The sequence below is a fragment of the Vipera ursinii genome, assembly GCF_947247035.1.
Source record: "Vipera ursinii genome assembly, chromosome: 4".
In the NCBI taxonomy this organism is placed as follows: Eukaryota; Metazoa; Chordata; class Lepidosauria; order Squamata; family Viperidae; genus Vipera; species Vipera ursinii.
In genome coordinates this window covers 68,187,267-68,202,646 of record NC_139514.1, presented here as the reverse complement: position 1 = coordinate 68,202,646, position 15,380 = coordinate 68,187,267, and the positions used below count along the sequence as shown (strand labels likewise).

At 41.0% G+C, this 15,380-nt stretch overlaps 1 protein-coding gene across 5 annotated transcripts in view; it reads right to left on the bottom strand.

Annotated features, from left to right (window-relative positions):
* Nucleotides 1-9,597: 9,597 nt before the first annotated feature.
* The window catches only part of CTPS2 (CTP synthase 2), a 135,679-nt gene continuing 129,896 nt past the window's right edge, over nt 9,598-15,380 (bottom strand). For all 5 annotated transcript variants that reach the window (XM_083362949.1, XM_083362947.1, XM_083362948.1 and 2 more), the window contains 2 exons: nt 13,094-13,177; nt 9,598-11,345 (listed from right to left, as the gene is read on the bottom strand). In XM_083362949.1, the coding sequence (XP_083219075.1) occupies nt 11,342-11,345; nt 13,094-13,177 (88 nt within the window). In that variant the 3' untranslated portion in view covers nt 9,598-11,341. The remainder of the gene's footprint in view (nt 11,346-13,093; nt 13,178-15,380) is intronic.

Below are 15,380 nucleotides of genomic sequence, written 5' to 3'. Positions count from 1 at the left end.
AAGCTTCTTCAGCTCTGGCTGGATGGTGAGGAATGGAAGGATTTCATTTGCATTCTTTTTGAGAATCATTGAGGCCCCCTGGAGGTTTATCTGTGTCGTCAGGGTCACCTAAGTCAGGGCTTTTCAACCTTTTCACAGATTGTACCATTATTAGGATATGGCAATTTTCGAGTACCATCAGTCACCTAGCAAGGTATCAAAAACTTGATGACCTAAAAAAGGAAAAAAGTGATAGAGTACAAGTAGTCCTCAACTTACAACAGTTCACTTAGTGACTGTGAAGTTACAGCAGCATTGAAAAAAGTGACTTATGACCATTTTTTTCACACCTATCACAGTTGCAGCATCCCCAGGTCTGATGGTTTACATTCGGATGCTTGGCAACTGATTCATATTTATGATGGTCCCAGGGTCATGTGATCCCCTTTTCTAATCTTTTGACAAGCAAAGTCAATGGCTGGGGGGGGCGTGGCCAGCTCAATGTTGCTCAGGTCGCGTGGCCCTGTGGGGGGTTCAGACGGGACTGTGTGGGGAATCTGGAGCTCTCCAGTGGAGGGGGTGGGACTGGGATGGGTGCCAGGGCTTGGTACACAGGAGGACCCTCGCCGTCCCTCTTTGGCTGTGAGGGGGACTCCCAGACAGTGGCATGGGCTGCCCGGAGTCCTGGGTAGCAGAGGGCAAGCACCCAGCCCAGCCATGAGCTCCCAGGGCACCAGAACCCTGCAGCCCAACCCATTCCACCCCACTTCCCCAAAGGGGCACCTGGCTGCCCTTATCTCCTTGTCAAGGCTGCTGCTGCTGATGTGCCCACTCTCCTTGCTAGGTTGCTCATAGTGGGTGCAGGAGGGCAAAGTGCTTGGGTCAGAGGGAGGCCCAATCCCACTCCATATGAGGAGACCCGGCTTTGTAACCAAAGCATCCTTAGCAATAGGATGGGAGACCATCAGGATAGGCTAGGAGGAGGAGGCAAAGGGAATGGTGAAAGGGCATTAGGGCTGCTGGTGGCCAAGTACTAAGGCAGGACTTCCGTCAGACCCTCCAACTCATTCCAATCTCCTTCCTTCCTTCCTTCTTTTCCCTGCCTCCCTCCTTCCCTGCCTCCCTTTTTCATTTCCATCTCCTTCCTTCCTGTTTCCCTCCCTCCCTCCTTCCCTGCTTCCCTTTCTCATTCTTTCTTCCTTCATGTTTTCCTCCCTCCCTGCTTCCCTCTTTCTCATTCCCATCTCCTTCCTTCCTCACTTCTCTTCCTTTCTATTTCCATCCCTCCCTCCATCCTTGCCTCCCTCTCATTCCCATCTCCTTCCTTCCTTTCTGTTTTCCTCCCTCCCCCTCATTCCATCTCCTTCCTTCCTTCCCTTCCTTCCTTCTTTCTCATTCCCTTCGTACCTTCCTGTTTCCCTGCCTCCCTCCTTCTCATTCCCATCTCCTTCCTTCTTACCTCACTCCATGCCCAGGAAGGGACAAGAGGAGGGGGAGAGGCTGCCATGCTGCCAGTGGCCATGGATTGAAAGGCCACTGTAAATTCCTGGACAAGAGCCGCACAGCCTGACCATGTTCTGAGTGCTTCCCTTTCACCCAGGACGTCAGGCCTCATGTACTCGCCAACTCCTGTGCGGATGCCAAGGCAGGTTCGGGTTCTTGCCAGTTTTGCTTCACCCGGACCAGCCTCTCCATGGGTTGAGGAGAATACACTGCTGCCTGCTGAAACCAGACAGGAAGAGGCTCGGCAGCATACCGCAAGTAACATGGACTTGTGGCATCCCCTCCTGTAGCCCATAGAGCCAGGGTGTGTGAAGTGGGCGAGGAACAGTTGCTGGTCTTCTTCATGGGATGGTGCCTTTCTTCATTCCTCGTGGAGGGTGACCCCTCCCCTGCTGCATTTCTTGGCTATTTTTTGCTGCCACCTGTGTGCGCAGCCAGCAAAGATGGCTGTTATGGAAGTTGTGGATCAGCTACCAGCTGGCCTGTTTTAGATTCTCTCCTCTCCCCCCCCCCTTTTCTCTTCGGCGCAGCTCCATCTGACTACTCCTCCCAAGGCTGCGTCTTTTTTCCCTCTCCTGCCCAAACTGCCTCCTTTTATAGCCTCTCCTGCCTTCACCCCACTCCTTTCTCTTTCAGGTGTACCACCTGCCAGGTGCCAATGTAACAACAGTGGTATGTGTTGAAAAGCCCTGACCTATGTAGTGCAAATGGGTGTGGAGCCTTCTTAAAACTGCTGAAAGGACTGTGTTGTAGACTGAAGATAAATGATGTTGTATCCCTCCCCCTCTGTTGAGAGATGGCTGTTCAATTTTGAAATAGATGGCCTCTTTGACCCTTCTTTCAAACCAGCGGTCCTTTCTGTGCAAAATGTGGACTTTGCTATCTTGGAAAGAGTGGCCTTTGTCTTTTAAATGCTGATGGACTGCTGAATCTTGTCCTGATGGGTTTGTTCTCCTATGATGTCCAATGCGTTTATGAAGTGGTTGTTTTGTTTCCCCAATGTACAGATCTACACATGGCTCACTGCACTGTACTGCATATACCACATTGCTCAATTTGTGTCTGGATGTTTTATTCTTGAGGTGGACAAGCTTCTCCCATAGTGTATTTCTTGGGTTTGAATTGTACATATATGTTGTGTTGGCTGAAAATCAATTGGCAGCATCAATTATCACCTACAATATCACAAAACATCTAACCACCTTATTAGCTCCTCTAGTTAGCTACACCACCCATAACATCAACAATTCACAGGACGTCACCAGCAGGGTTTGGAAACTAAAACTGGACCCGGACAAGACCATGGTTTCCTATGATGTGCCTTCACCAAATATATAAACTCTGTGGACAGATACGTCAAATTCACATGGGAAGAGGTTAAGGAAAATAGTCTAGCTTTCCTGGATTGTGCAGTACACATTAAGGAAGACAGAAGCCTTAAATAATGAAGTTTACAGAAAACCACCATGCACAGATCAATATTTACATTTTGATTCTCACTGGAGCACAAAATGGGTGTTATCACAACTCTACACCACCGAGCTCAAGGACTGCCTACCAGAAAAGATGGGAAAGAAAAAGAACTGAAACACATCAAGGAAGCCCTCAGAACTTGTGCCTATCCCAACTGGGCCTTTATCAAATCCCGTAAAAAATATAGCAAGAGTTCCTCCATAACAGACAAAGAAGAAAATAATAAACAAAGCAACATAGTCATTCCATATGTTGCAGGAATATCGGAAAAGCTCAGGAGGATCTTCAGCCAACACACCATATGTGCACACCCAAGAATACACTTGTTCACCCCAAGAATAAAACACCCAGACACAAACTAAGCAACGTGGTATATGCAGTACAATGCAGTGAGCCGTGAGCAGATCTGTACAGATTTAGGAGAAATAAATGATAAAAGATTGGAAAATATTTGGAACAGAATAGTATATAAGTATATGTCAGTTAGAGTTAAGAAAAATGGATATAAAGTGATATGGAGATGGTACCTAACACTATGTAAATTAAATCAAGTAGATGTTAATCAAATATACAAATATTTGCTAGAGGTGCGAGAAAGAGATTGGAACATATAAACATATGTGGTGGGATTGTGATAGCGCACAAAAGATATGGGACATGGTATTTAGGAAAATTAGAGAACTTTTGAAGGTAAATTTAGATATGTCACCGAGCATTGCATTAATGTTACTGGTGGAAAAACAAGATATAAATGAAGCAAAAAAGGAAATGATTGTAAATTTGATAATGGCAGCTAGATTAATGATGGTTAATTATTGGAGACAGAATTGAGTTATTCAAAGAAATGAGTGGTATAATGAAATATGGAATATGGCAATAAATGATAAATTAACAACAGAAATTAAATTTAAAAAGGGATGGTTGGGAGTCCTCCTAGATTCACGACTTACCCTGGAAGATCATATAGTGGCCGTGACTAGGGGGGCTTTTGCCCAGGTTCGCCTGGTGCGCCAGTTGCGGCCCTATCTGGACCGGGATGCCCTGTGTACGGTCACTCATGCGCTCGTGACCTCTCGCCTAGACTATTGTAATGCTCTCTACATGGGGCTTCCCTTGAAGACTACTCGGAGGCTCCAACTGGTACAGAATGCGGCCGCGAGAGTTGTCTTGGGAGTTTCCCGGTACTCCCATGTTACACCTTTGCTCCGCGAGCTACATTGGTTACCAGTTGTCTTCCGGGTAAGATTCAAGGTCTTGGTTATGATCTTTAAGTCCTTACATGGCATGGGTCCGGGATACCTCGAGGACCACCTGCTGCCGGTGTCAACTCCCCTCCGCCCTGTGCGTGCCCACAGAGAGGGCCTCCTCAGGGTGCCTCCGGTCAGGGAATGTCGACTGGTGGCCCCCAGGGGGAGGGCCTTCTCTGTGGGTGCTCCGGCATTATGGAACCAACTGCCGGTTGAGCTCCGGACGGCATCGGACCTTCGATCCTTCCGTCGCGGGTTGAAGACCCATTTATTTGAATTAGCTGGTCTGGCCTGATAGGGGTATATGGGTTTTTTAATTGGCTTTTTATTATTTTTCATTGTTGTATTTTAATTGGGCATTGGTTTAATTTTCTTTTAATTTTGTACTGTTATTTATATATGCCCTGTGAACCGCCCTGAGTCCCTTAGGGAGAAGGGCGGTATAGAAATCTAAATAAATAAATAAATAAATAAATAAATAAATAAATAAATAAATAAATAAATAATTATAATGAAATATGGGATGATTTTATAAAAATAGTCTTGGTTGAAAGCAAAGGGAATAAATTTGCTCAAGAATATATGCTGTTTTGGAGGGGATAAGGGCACAATTTAAATATATGGTGTATTGTTAGTTGTTAAATGAGAATAAATATGGGTAATAAAAATGATATCCAGGGGTGTGGGTGCACTGTAGTATTTGTACTTTTTATACTGTTTTTATTTAGATTTATATGTGTTATGTTTGTATTATTTGTACAAATAAAATTTAAAAAAGGGAAAAAAAGAAAGAGGGGTCAAAGAGGCCATCTATGTAAAAATTGTCCTCTCTCAACAGAGGGAGAGGGATACAACAGCATCTATCTCCAGTCTACAACACAGTACTTTCAAAAGTTCAAAGAAGGCTCCACACCCATTTGCACTACTCAGGTGACCCTGATGACACAAATAAACCTCCAGGTGGCCTCAAATGACTCTCTAAAAGAATGCAAATGGCCAACTGTTTGCAAGGAGTATAAATCCTTCCATTCCCTACCATCTAATTGGAGCTGAAGAAGCTCCTTAGATGAGAAGTGGAATGTCTTTGAAAAGATATAAATGAGATTTTAAAAAAACACAAGAAAGTCCACTTGCCTTGTGAAAAAGAATCTGGGATTTTTCAGAAGTGTTTTGCCATTGCCTCCTTCCTAGGACTCAGAGTGTGACTCACCCAAGGTCATTCAGCTGGCTTTGTGCCCAAGGCAAAACTAGGAACTCAGTCTCCCAGTTTCTATTTGATGCCTCATCCACTACAGCAAACTAACTCTGGATTGAAATGAAACTCCAAGAAATGGAACTCGTCTAAATGATTATAATGCAGCTATAAGTCCTTGGTATGGTATGGAGAGTTGGGGAAGGTGCTTTGGCCATCTATTGGAAAGTGCCATGTACTTTCTGTCACTGCTTGACCATCTTCCTCCTGCTTTGGATTGTTGTGAAGGTCCCAGACCAGCTAAGCATGGAGTAAAACTACAATATGGTAGTCATGGAGGATTGACTTGCAAACCCTTTTTACACTAGTAAATCACTATCATGGCCTTAAAAGTATCAATGAATGAATTAAAAATTTGAGAGGTTTGTTTTCCTATTTTCATTTCAAGTTATGTTAACATGTATAAAGTCCTATTAGGTGCATTTATGAGAAACTAAAATAAAACATAACCAGCCAAAAATGATTTGAATTTTATTATGCAGTATAACTGAATGCAGGGAAGTTATTCAAGCAGGACCAATGAAGCTAATGCATTTTCAAACAAGATGGCATATTTATGGCTTAGAAACCATAAACAAATATAACTGGTAAGGTATATAAGAGGTAGTAGGCTGGCATTTTCATTTGTTGATGATATTAAGTCTAAAGGTCATCCTACATGTAATGTGGCATTTGATGCTCTTCATATTTAGCATCTATATTTAAAAATGCAGATAGCTTCAGTTGATAATTACTAAGGTTATAACACATCATTATAGTAGAGCTTCCTTTTCCACCGGGGTAGACAAAATACTTTTGAGGAAAAAATCTTCCTTTCTTTGGTTATTCAGAACTTTTTGAAAAAGAATTGCCATCTTGTTGGATGATAGAACAAGAATGAAAATGGAAGCTTAGTGATAAAGACCATAATATACAAAACCAGGTTTTGTCCCACTGCTACAACCTTGTATTTGGCTAATACCATGACACCAGTAGCTGAATATTACCAGTAGAAGAATACTTTCTTTGGAGTAAAGTAACTACTCTGAAAGCTATTGTAAAATGAATTCTGTTAAATTCATGAAAAATCACAGAATAGCCAAATTAGGACATCATTGTAAACAAACACTTTTTACTTGGTTTAAGCTGCCTAGAGTTGTCTCTAGTAGAAACTGGCAGCATTCTAATTTAATAATTATCAAAAAAGTAGGGGAAAATGAATAAATGACTTAAGATCTAATTATTGCGGTGATTTTGACAACGCTGATGGTGTTGAGTGGTGTCCTAGATGTTTTGAGATTGCACCCAAGGGACCTATTACTACAGGTACTATCTTTGCTTTCTTTTGCCACAGCCAGTCTACTTTTGTTTGCAGGTCTTTAATTTTTTATGTTCTCAGTTTTTCTCTTCTATTCTGCTGTATTTAGATACTACTGAGACATCTTTGTCTTTCTTATTAATAATTGTTAAGCCTGGAAAGTTGTGTGGCAGTTGCTAGTCTGTTTGAATTCTAAAGTTCCAGAGCACTTTAGCTTCTTTCATGTTCTATTACTTTCTCTATTTTGTGGACCCACCAGTTCTTTCTTTGAGGCCATTTGTCTTTAATAATTTTTTCCATCTTTATTTATTCTCCTGGACACAATGTGAAAATTAGTAAGTTAACCAGCAAAAATGTTTGCCTGAGAGATCTGTTATGAAGAGTCAGCCAAGCAAATTCAACAACTAAAGTAAATTAACAATGAAATATTGTAAAAGGACTGTGACCCTATTCAAATGTTATTCAGTTGAAAATACCTACAGGTTTTCCTATATAAGTAGAAAAAAACAAGCTGGAACTGTATTGCTACATTATGCTATATATTTCCTAAAAAAAAATTGACTCCAGCACAATGGTGTCAGTAATAGTTTAGTGCAGGGGTCAGCAACCAGAAACAGCAAAAGAGCCACTCGGAACCAGTTCCGTCACACACACACAAAAGTGGGAGCCGCAAATTGTGTGTGCGCGCGCGTGCATGCACGCACATGCGCAGAACAAGGCAAAACGTGCACCAGCCCTGCCCCCGTCCACCTCTAGTATGGATGGCTCTGCCGTCCTGGCTTTTCCTCCCTCAGAAAAAACTGCCCTCCCCCCGCCCTCTCTCTCCCTCTGGGACTTTTTTCTTTCCACCTTTTGTGAAGGTTCCAAAGAAGCGGAGGAGAGGCTTTGCGAAAGAGGGAGGCGGTGGTGGGATTTAAATAAAACAGGCAGAGGGAGGTTGAGGATATATGCTTGTCAGGTTTGAAAGCCTCCATTTAAGTCTGTGCATGTGCACAGACATAGGCTGACTCCTCGTCTCCTGCCCTTGCTGCCTCTCTTGTCTCTCTCTGCCACTTAAAGCCATCCTGCACTTAAAGCCAGACACCCTCCTTCTTTTCCCTTTTCTCTCTCTCTCTCTCTCTCTCTGTGTGAGAGAGAGAGAAAAAAAAGAGACCAAGTCCATTCGAGCCACCTCCTCTTCTTCTCCTGCCCTTGTTGCCTCTCCTGCAGCTCAATCCGAGGGTTGCCTCCGGTTTAGCATCTTCTGAGACTTCACACGCACAACCACTTGCTCTTTCACACTCTGCCACCACCCAGCAAATGGGGCAACCAAGGTGGGAATCTCCCTGGTGTTCTGGTGCTCGCCTGCCTCCCCTCCCTCGCCACCGAGTCTTGCAGAGCTGCTGCCTTCGGCTGCTTTTCTTTTGGGGGATCCAGCCTCTGCCGCCCCATTCTCTCAGCTGCCTGGCCTGAACGAAGTAGCAGCTCTGCAAGCCTCCGCCGCCCCATTCTGAACAGAGAATGGGGCGGTGGAGGCTTGCAGAGCTGCTGCTTCACTTGGGCCAGGCAGCTGAGAGAATGGGGCGGCAGAGGCTGGATCCCCTGAAAGGAGATGGCCAAAAGGTGGGGGCCAACAGGGGAAGCTTCTGAAACCCCCAGTGGGAACCCCCCCGAGGCTAGCAGAGGTGGCAGTGGAGCAGGGCAAGGGGAGACCTGCCGGTCAGGGAAGAGGCAGGCCCGGGACACCCCGAGACTGGCCACCCCCAATCGCGCAGCAGGTAGAAAAAGGGCCCACTCACCTTTCCAGTTCTCCCGTTTCTTCTTCCGCTTCCTCCACTGCCACCCTTTGCAGTCCGAACAAGCAAAGAGGTTTGTGGGCAGTCCCACAAACGGCTTGAGAAGTTCAACCAATCAATTCAAACTTCGGGAGGTTTTTTTTGGTGAGCATTTTGAATTGATTGATTGAACTTTTTTACTCCCACTTTTTTTTTCAGAACTGCACATGGCGGAGGAGGACTGGGAGCCGCAGGAGACGGCTTAAAGAGCCGCATGCGTCTCCGGAGCCGCAGGTTGCCGACCCGTGGTTTAGTGTATCACATTACTTACTTTTGCCTTTTTTATTTTTTAAACAGGGTGAACTGCAACATAAAATAAACTACCTGTAATCAAGAATGCAAAGGCAATTTGCAGTTTTGGCTAGCAATTTCCGTTTGGTAGCATGGGCTAAACTGATATATTTTTCACCTACACAAAAATTTCGGTGGCAGTAATTCTGTCAGTTTTAATTCTGAACTTGGAAACAAGAATTGCTTCCCCTTATGGGTATCATAAAAAGTACTGTGACAAAATGAGGTCCTCAACCTTTTGGGCACCAGGGACCAGTTACATGGAGAGAGGTTTTTTTGCAGACCGGTGGGGGGGTGGTTTTGTGTGCTGCCTGCATCCCACGGATGGGCTTTGCTTGTTTGTGCAGACCGGTTGCTGACATGCCATGGCCCAGTACTGGTCCACAGACAAAGGGTTGGAGACTCCTGATTTAGAAGGTTCCTCTTCTATATTTATGTTATCTTCATGATAACACCTGGACAGTTTCTAAATTGGGCCACTTGGAGAAGCATCTTGAAAAGATTGAAAAGCTTCAAGATGGCTTGATTATTTCTTGAATTGAGCAATTTACTCTTCAGTTGCCAATAACTGGGAGAGAGGGGGGGGAGGGGGAGAGGGAGAGAATGGGTCATATGGAAAAGGCAATTATTAACTTAAGAATTTAATTGCATCCTAAAACTTGAGGCTTCTATATTTCACTCTTTTTTCTTCAGGTAAACTCATTTATATAAAATGAATCATAAAAATGAGAAAACATCAGCTTTATGTTTTTCTACTAACCCACAGTTGAATATAAAAGAACAATACATTTTTTTAGCTTCACTTTTTAATGCATTTTCATATCCAGTTTGGACTTAACAAAATATACCTAAAAAACCCCTGGTGTACTTACATCAGGGTTCCCCAACCTCCAGGCCATGGACCGGCACCGGGCCGCAGCATGGCACAAACTGGGCCGCACAAACAAGCAAAGCCCCCTTCACAGGATGCAGGCAGCACATGAAACCATGCCTCCTGCATCCACTGAAAAACCTCCACAGATGTGGTCCCTGGTGCCCCAAAGGTTGGGGGCCATTGCTTTACATGGTAATCTTCATAATTCAATGAGATGCAATCATCTAACAATATCAATTAACTTTCAAGGCAACATTATACCAGCATCATTTAAATAATTACACAGAGTATATATTTTTAACCTGTAATCTTTCTGTGGGGGTGGGGGACATCTGTAGATCTCAATATTAACAAAGATATTACTTGAATAATGGAAAATCATTTAAAAACTCCAAATTAGAGGATATCCTTGTCAAATGTCTGTTCTGAAAAACTCTCTTTTAACATGAAAAAATAAAACATATTGTTTTTTAGTCTGGGAAGTGATTTTTTTTCCTTTTGAAGAAAATGCCGTAAAAGCCTATTGCCATAGTCAGGCTAGAGACTTAAAGTCTCTAAAGAAACAGTGCAAATTATTAACGAGGCAATGGTTCCGCTTTAGTGCAGTAGATACATTGACAGAAAATATAATACTGCATACAAGTAATATGCACCAATCTTTTCTGCAAAATATATATATGGAAATGGCTAGAGGAATATGCCCAAAGCACTTTTTTAAAGTAATTGTTTCTTTCTAGACTTTTAGGAAACCTGGATGGATGAAAACAACACACATTTCTTATCTTTTTTATCTTTATTCAAAGTTTCTTACATATTTCCCGCCTTCAAAAAAGTAATTGCTTTTCCTTCCAGCCATTTAGATTCTTAAAAAGAAAGGACTTTTTCTTCCACTGAAAAAGGAAAGTGACCAAAAACTAAGAAATGAAATACAGGGTTATGTTATAGGTTGGCTTATCTTGTCCATAGAAAAGGCAGACTCTTTTTAAATCTTATAGCAGTCTGGGTAAGTGTGAAACAAGAAGACCAAGTAAACAGACTAGACAGATTTATATTTATTTTTATTTCTCATTATTCCCTGCACACATCAGAGGACTGGGGCTGAATTTGTAGTGAAGACTGGTTCTTAAGCCAAACTTTCTTTGTCAGCTTATTATCTTGGATCCCTGCATCATTACCCCAATCAACATTAACTCTGTCTAGGAAGAAATATTTACAGAAATATGCACATAATAACATATATAATAAGCATTACTTAAGAAAAAAGTTATAGTGCATCAAATGTCCTTCTAACTGCAGCATAAAAATAGGCTGAAAGACATGTTTTAAATGATCCAGAAATATAGAATTCTGACACCCTCCTTACCACCGAACAGTAGCACAAAGCTAACAAATTCACTTGAAATGATGAGGCAGCATGAGGTGGACTTTATGCAGTTTAGAGAGAGTGATAATGTTGAAATGGAACTGGTTGTTCATTGAGACAGCAGAAACATTCTCAAGAACATAAGGGGACCTTCAGTAGGAGGCAGATGCATATCTTCTCCAACTTAACCAGTTTTTCTTCTTTGGAATGGCCTTCTCAGTTATGCTTTTTTCTTCTGCTTGTTTTTATTATCTTGTCAAAAAGAGAAGAAGGTTTAAAAATGATGATTATGCAACTCCTCCTCTGCATGTGCAATTAATATTTCTATAGTTGGCCCATAATTAAAACTTTTGTCCTTGAAATGAAAGAGAAACATTGGAAGAGAAATTCTGTCATTAGACATTCTCTGCCAGACCCTTTATTCACACTTCTAAATATGACAGATTCATTTCAACTGTAGGAATCATTTGACTTTTCCTATTGCTGACATAGGGAATAGGCAACTATTTAGGCTGCTTTCATGTTGTGATTTCAATATGACAGGATGTGAAACGCAGCAGCAAGAACAATTCTAGATAGAAATTACAAAGTTGTGAAAATACCTGTGCCTCTTAAAACCTAAAAAATATAGGGCAACATCTACAAAATACTTTTGAGTTTCAGTTCTATATACATTATTGTTGAATCAATAGGGATTGCTTAGGAGTAGACTTGTAGAGATTTGCAGTCTACCTGAGTCTGAAAGAAGACAAGAGGAACATAGGGGAAAATAAATTCTATGTGTACGTGTGTGTATTAATGCAATTCTACTTCCACTGAATTAAACATAAATTATTTTTGAAATTTCCTTTTTAGAAATCTATAAGTCAGCCAGCTGACTGCATCAAAATTAAAACAGAAAAATATGTTCTATCAGTACATTTTTAGTGTACTGAAATAAAAGGGAGGGTACTTTGGAATACTGTCTAACTGATTGCTCTGTCTATAAACAAAGCAGGTGTCATTTGGAGAGAAGGGAGGGGAGAGGAAAGGGGAAGGGAGGTTCATATTGGTCAGAGATGCTGTCCCAAACAGCATATGGAGGAGGCCAGAAAATTTGTTTCTACCATCTTAAATGTACTGATAGAATAGACTGGAATAGAAACATATTTGGACTGTGCACTTCCCCAACAGACAAAAAAAAAGCAGACAAACATAAATACTTAAAGCAGAGAGGGTCATCTGTTAATACATGGTGACTGTATTTATTAGGGGCCCCGTGGGAGACTAGTAGACATTGTGACATCATCTTCAATAAGGACAACTTAGGAGGATCTATGTTTTCTAAACTACCAGAGGTTAAAGGGATAACATTAGTACCTTAAGCTTTAAGACATCTTTTTAGCAATTTGATTTCCCCAAATCATGAACATTTCTCTAACTTTACCTCAAACGGACAATTTGGATTTTAGAAATTGGAAAATATGGTTCTGTAACAAAAAAACTACACTGATTTGACAAGAAATGCTTGTTTATCGTATTTATATTCTGCTTTTCTTTGCTGAAACAATCTAAAAGTGAGTGATTATAACGTTCCTGCTTAGGAATAATTAATATCTTCTCTGGGTTAAGGCATAAATCAGTAGCCGTGTTTAACATGACATTGGAGAGTGAAATTAGACATAAATTAAATGTGTTTTTGTGTTTAGTGGAAGGGGTATTTAAATTAACAGAATTGATAAATAATATATTTAGAAATAACAAAATAACAGAGTAGGAAAAGACCTTGAAGATAGTCCAACCCCCTGCTCAAGCAGGAGACCCTATACCTTTTCAGACAAATGGCTGTCCAATTTTTTCTTAAAATCTCCAGCGATGGAATAACCACAAGTTCTGAAGGCAACCCTTTCCACTGATTAATTGTTCTCACTGTCAGGAAATTTCTCCTTCTTCTGCTGCCTTGAGGAAAATTCTGGAGCAAGTCTCTGCTTTGAGAGGTGGGGAGAATGGAATAGGCTTACCTGTCTTCTTTATGCTTTTCTTGCACTCCTGAACATGTTTCTTTTTCTGGAAAATTGTCTTCACTCATGTCACTATAACTGTCACTAAACAGAAAAGAATAAATAATTTAAGAATCCAATTTTTACATAAAGTTTCCCAGCTATCTATTTCTTACTGCAAAAGCAATCAGCATTATGTTTTTTTTTCAGATCTGTTCATATTGATGCAAGAATTAAATCAACTAACTCACTCATTGAAATCAATGGTGCTTAAAAATACTTAGCTTTGGCTTGATTCAGTCCTTAGGGTAATTTATACAGTACTCATTTCATCATCTGTCTTCCTTTGGAAGGCATGTTAATTACCTCAAGAGGAATAAGAACTTCATTCTGTAACCATGTGATAAATTACCAAAATATAGAATATTAATCATAGAAAATAATAGTCCATAAATGATGTGGTTGGCTGAATTGACTCTATCTTCATCCAATGAATTTGATATTAAGAAATTGTTTTAATATTTTTTACAGTAGGATAAATCTACAAAGCCACTTTATCGTTTAAGAGCTGTGGTGGTGCAGTGGTTAGAATGCAGTATTGCAGGCTAACAATGGAGACTGTCAGCAGTTCGCTTCAAGGTTGATTTAGCCTTCCTTCATTCTGAGGATCCAAATGAAGACCCAGATTGTTGGGAGAAATATGCTGACTCTGTAAACTGCTTAGAGAGGACAATAAAGCACTCTGAAGCAGTATATAAGTCTAAGTGCTATTGCTATTTAAAACAGTGTTTCGCACAAGTCTGAAAGCTTGGAAAACAAAACCTCTGGTCCCAGTGACCGATTCTGCAGTGTTTCCCAAACTTGGCAGCTTTAAGATGTGTAGATTCTGGCTCCAGAATTTCCAGCCAGTTGCCAAGTTTGAGAAATACTGCTTTAGAATATAAAGTTTTTTAATCCTGCTGGTTCCAGAGAAAGATAAGTGGAGTTCTCGGTGTTTTACTGCTACCTTTTCCCTTCTTAGTATCTTAATACTTATTGAAAATTTCTGTTGAGGACAAATCAAGGAAATAACAATGATTATAGCATGTGGTTTTATGTATTATACCACTCCAATCACTATGGTTTATATACTATTCTTAATGACTTGCGTGACAACTGTGACTCAACATTCAGAATATTTTGCATATTGTAGCATTTTGTGTGAATGTAGTCCTGATACGAATGTAATACATATCAGACAACAGTAAAAATACTGAATAAGATGAAAGACTATGAGAAAAAATCCTTAGCATAAATATAATCTTGTCTCAAAATATTTTATTTCCAAATTAAAATTTCCCTGAATTTGTCCCAAAGGTGCTTTTTCAAGAGGCAACTGGACTCTCTTGTTTTTCTTTGAAGACATTTCACTTCTCATCCAAGAAGCTTCTTCAGCTCTGACTGGATGGTGGGGTATGGAAGGATTTATATTCCTTGCGGACAGCTGGTCATTTGCATTCTTTTAGAGAGCTGTTGAGGCTGCAGGATGTTTTCTGCCCTGTGTCCCTTTACTGTTGATCACAGGCTGTGTTCAAGTGAAGCGAGACATCTTCAAAGAAAAACAAGGAAGTCTAATTGCCTCTTGAAAAAGCACCTTTGGGACAGCCATGACCTCGATGACTGAGAATTTCCACAGACATTTTCCTGAAATTATTTTTCTAGTAATCAAAATAAGAACTACAATGACTAATACGGGCTCTACTTACAGGAAATAAACAAACAATTGTGTTCTGATTTCAAAATTAAAGAATTATACTCATGGAACTGTCATGATCCCAATAGATGGAACCAATTAAAAGAACTTCAAGGCAAGAATTTCTTCCTCAAAGAACATTTTATTCAGGAAACAAAGTATTGGCACATAGTGGAGCCCAAGACTGAGATTCCCTCCCCCCAGATACAAAGTAACAAGTTGCAATTCCCACCCCACAAAATCTGTCATAAATCACATTCCCCAATTAGCACAAGACGTGGGCTTTTCTCTCTGGCTCCTCAGCCCGCCAAAAGCTTATCAATGTCCTTGAATTCCCACACTTCCGCATTGTTATGGCTAGCTAAACTCTCAAGCATTTACCCCACCCCCCCTTTTACATCAGAACTCTAAAAGAACAGAAAAGGCACATTAAAAACAAAGGTAAAATGGCTGCTGAATCTCAGTTGTCAGAGCATGGATATCCATTGCCACAGTGCTGACAGGAACTATTAAAGTAAGCTGTGTTCCAATTCAACAAAACTGACATTAACAAGAGAGTTAATGTTAGGCTTAGTC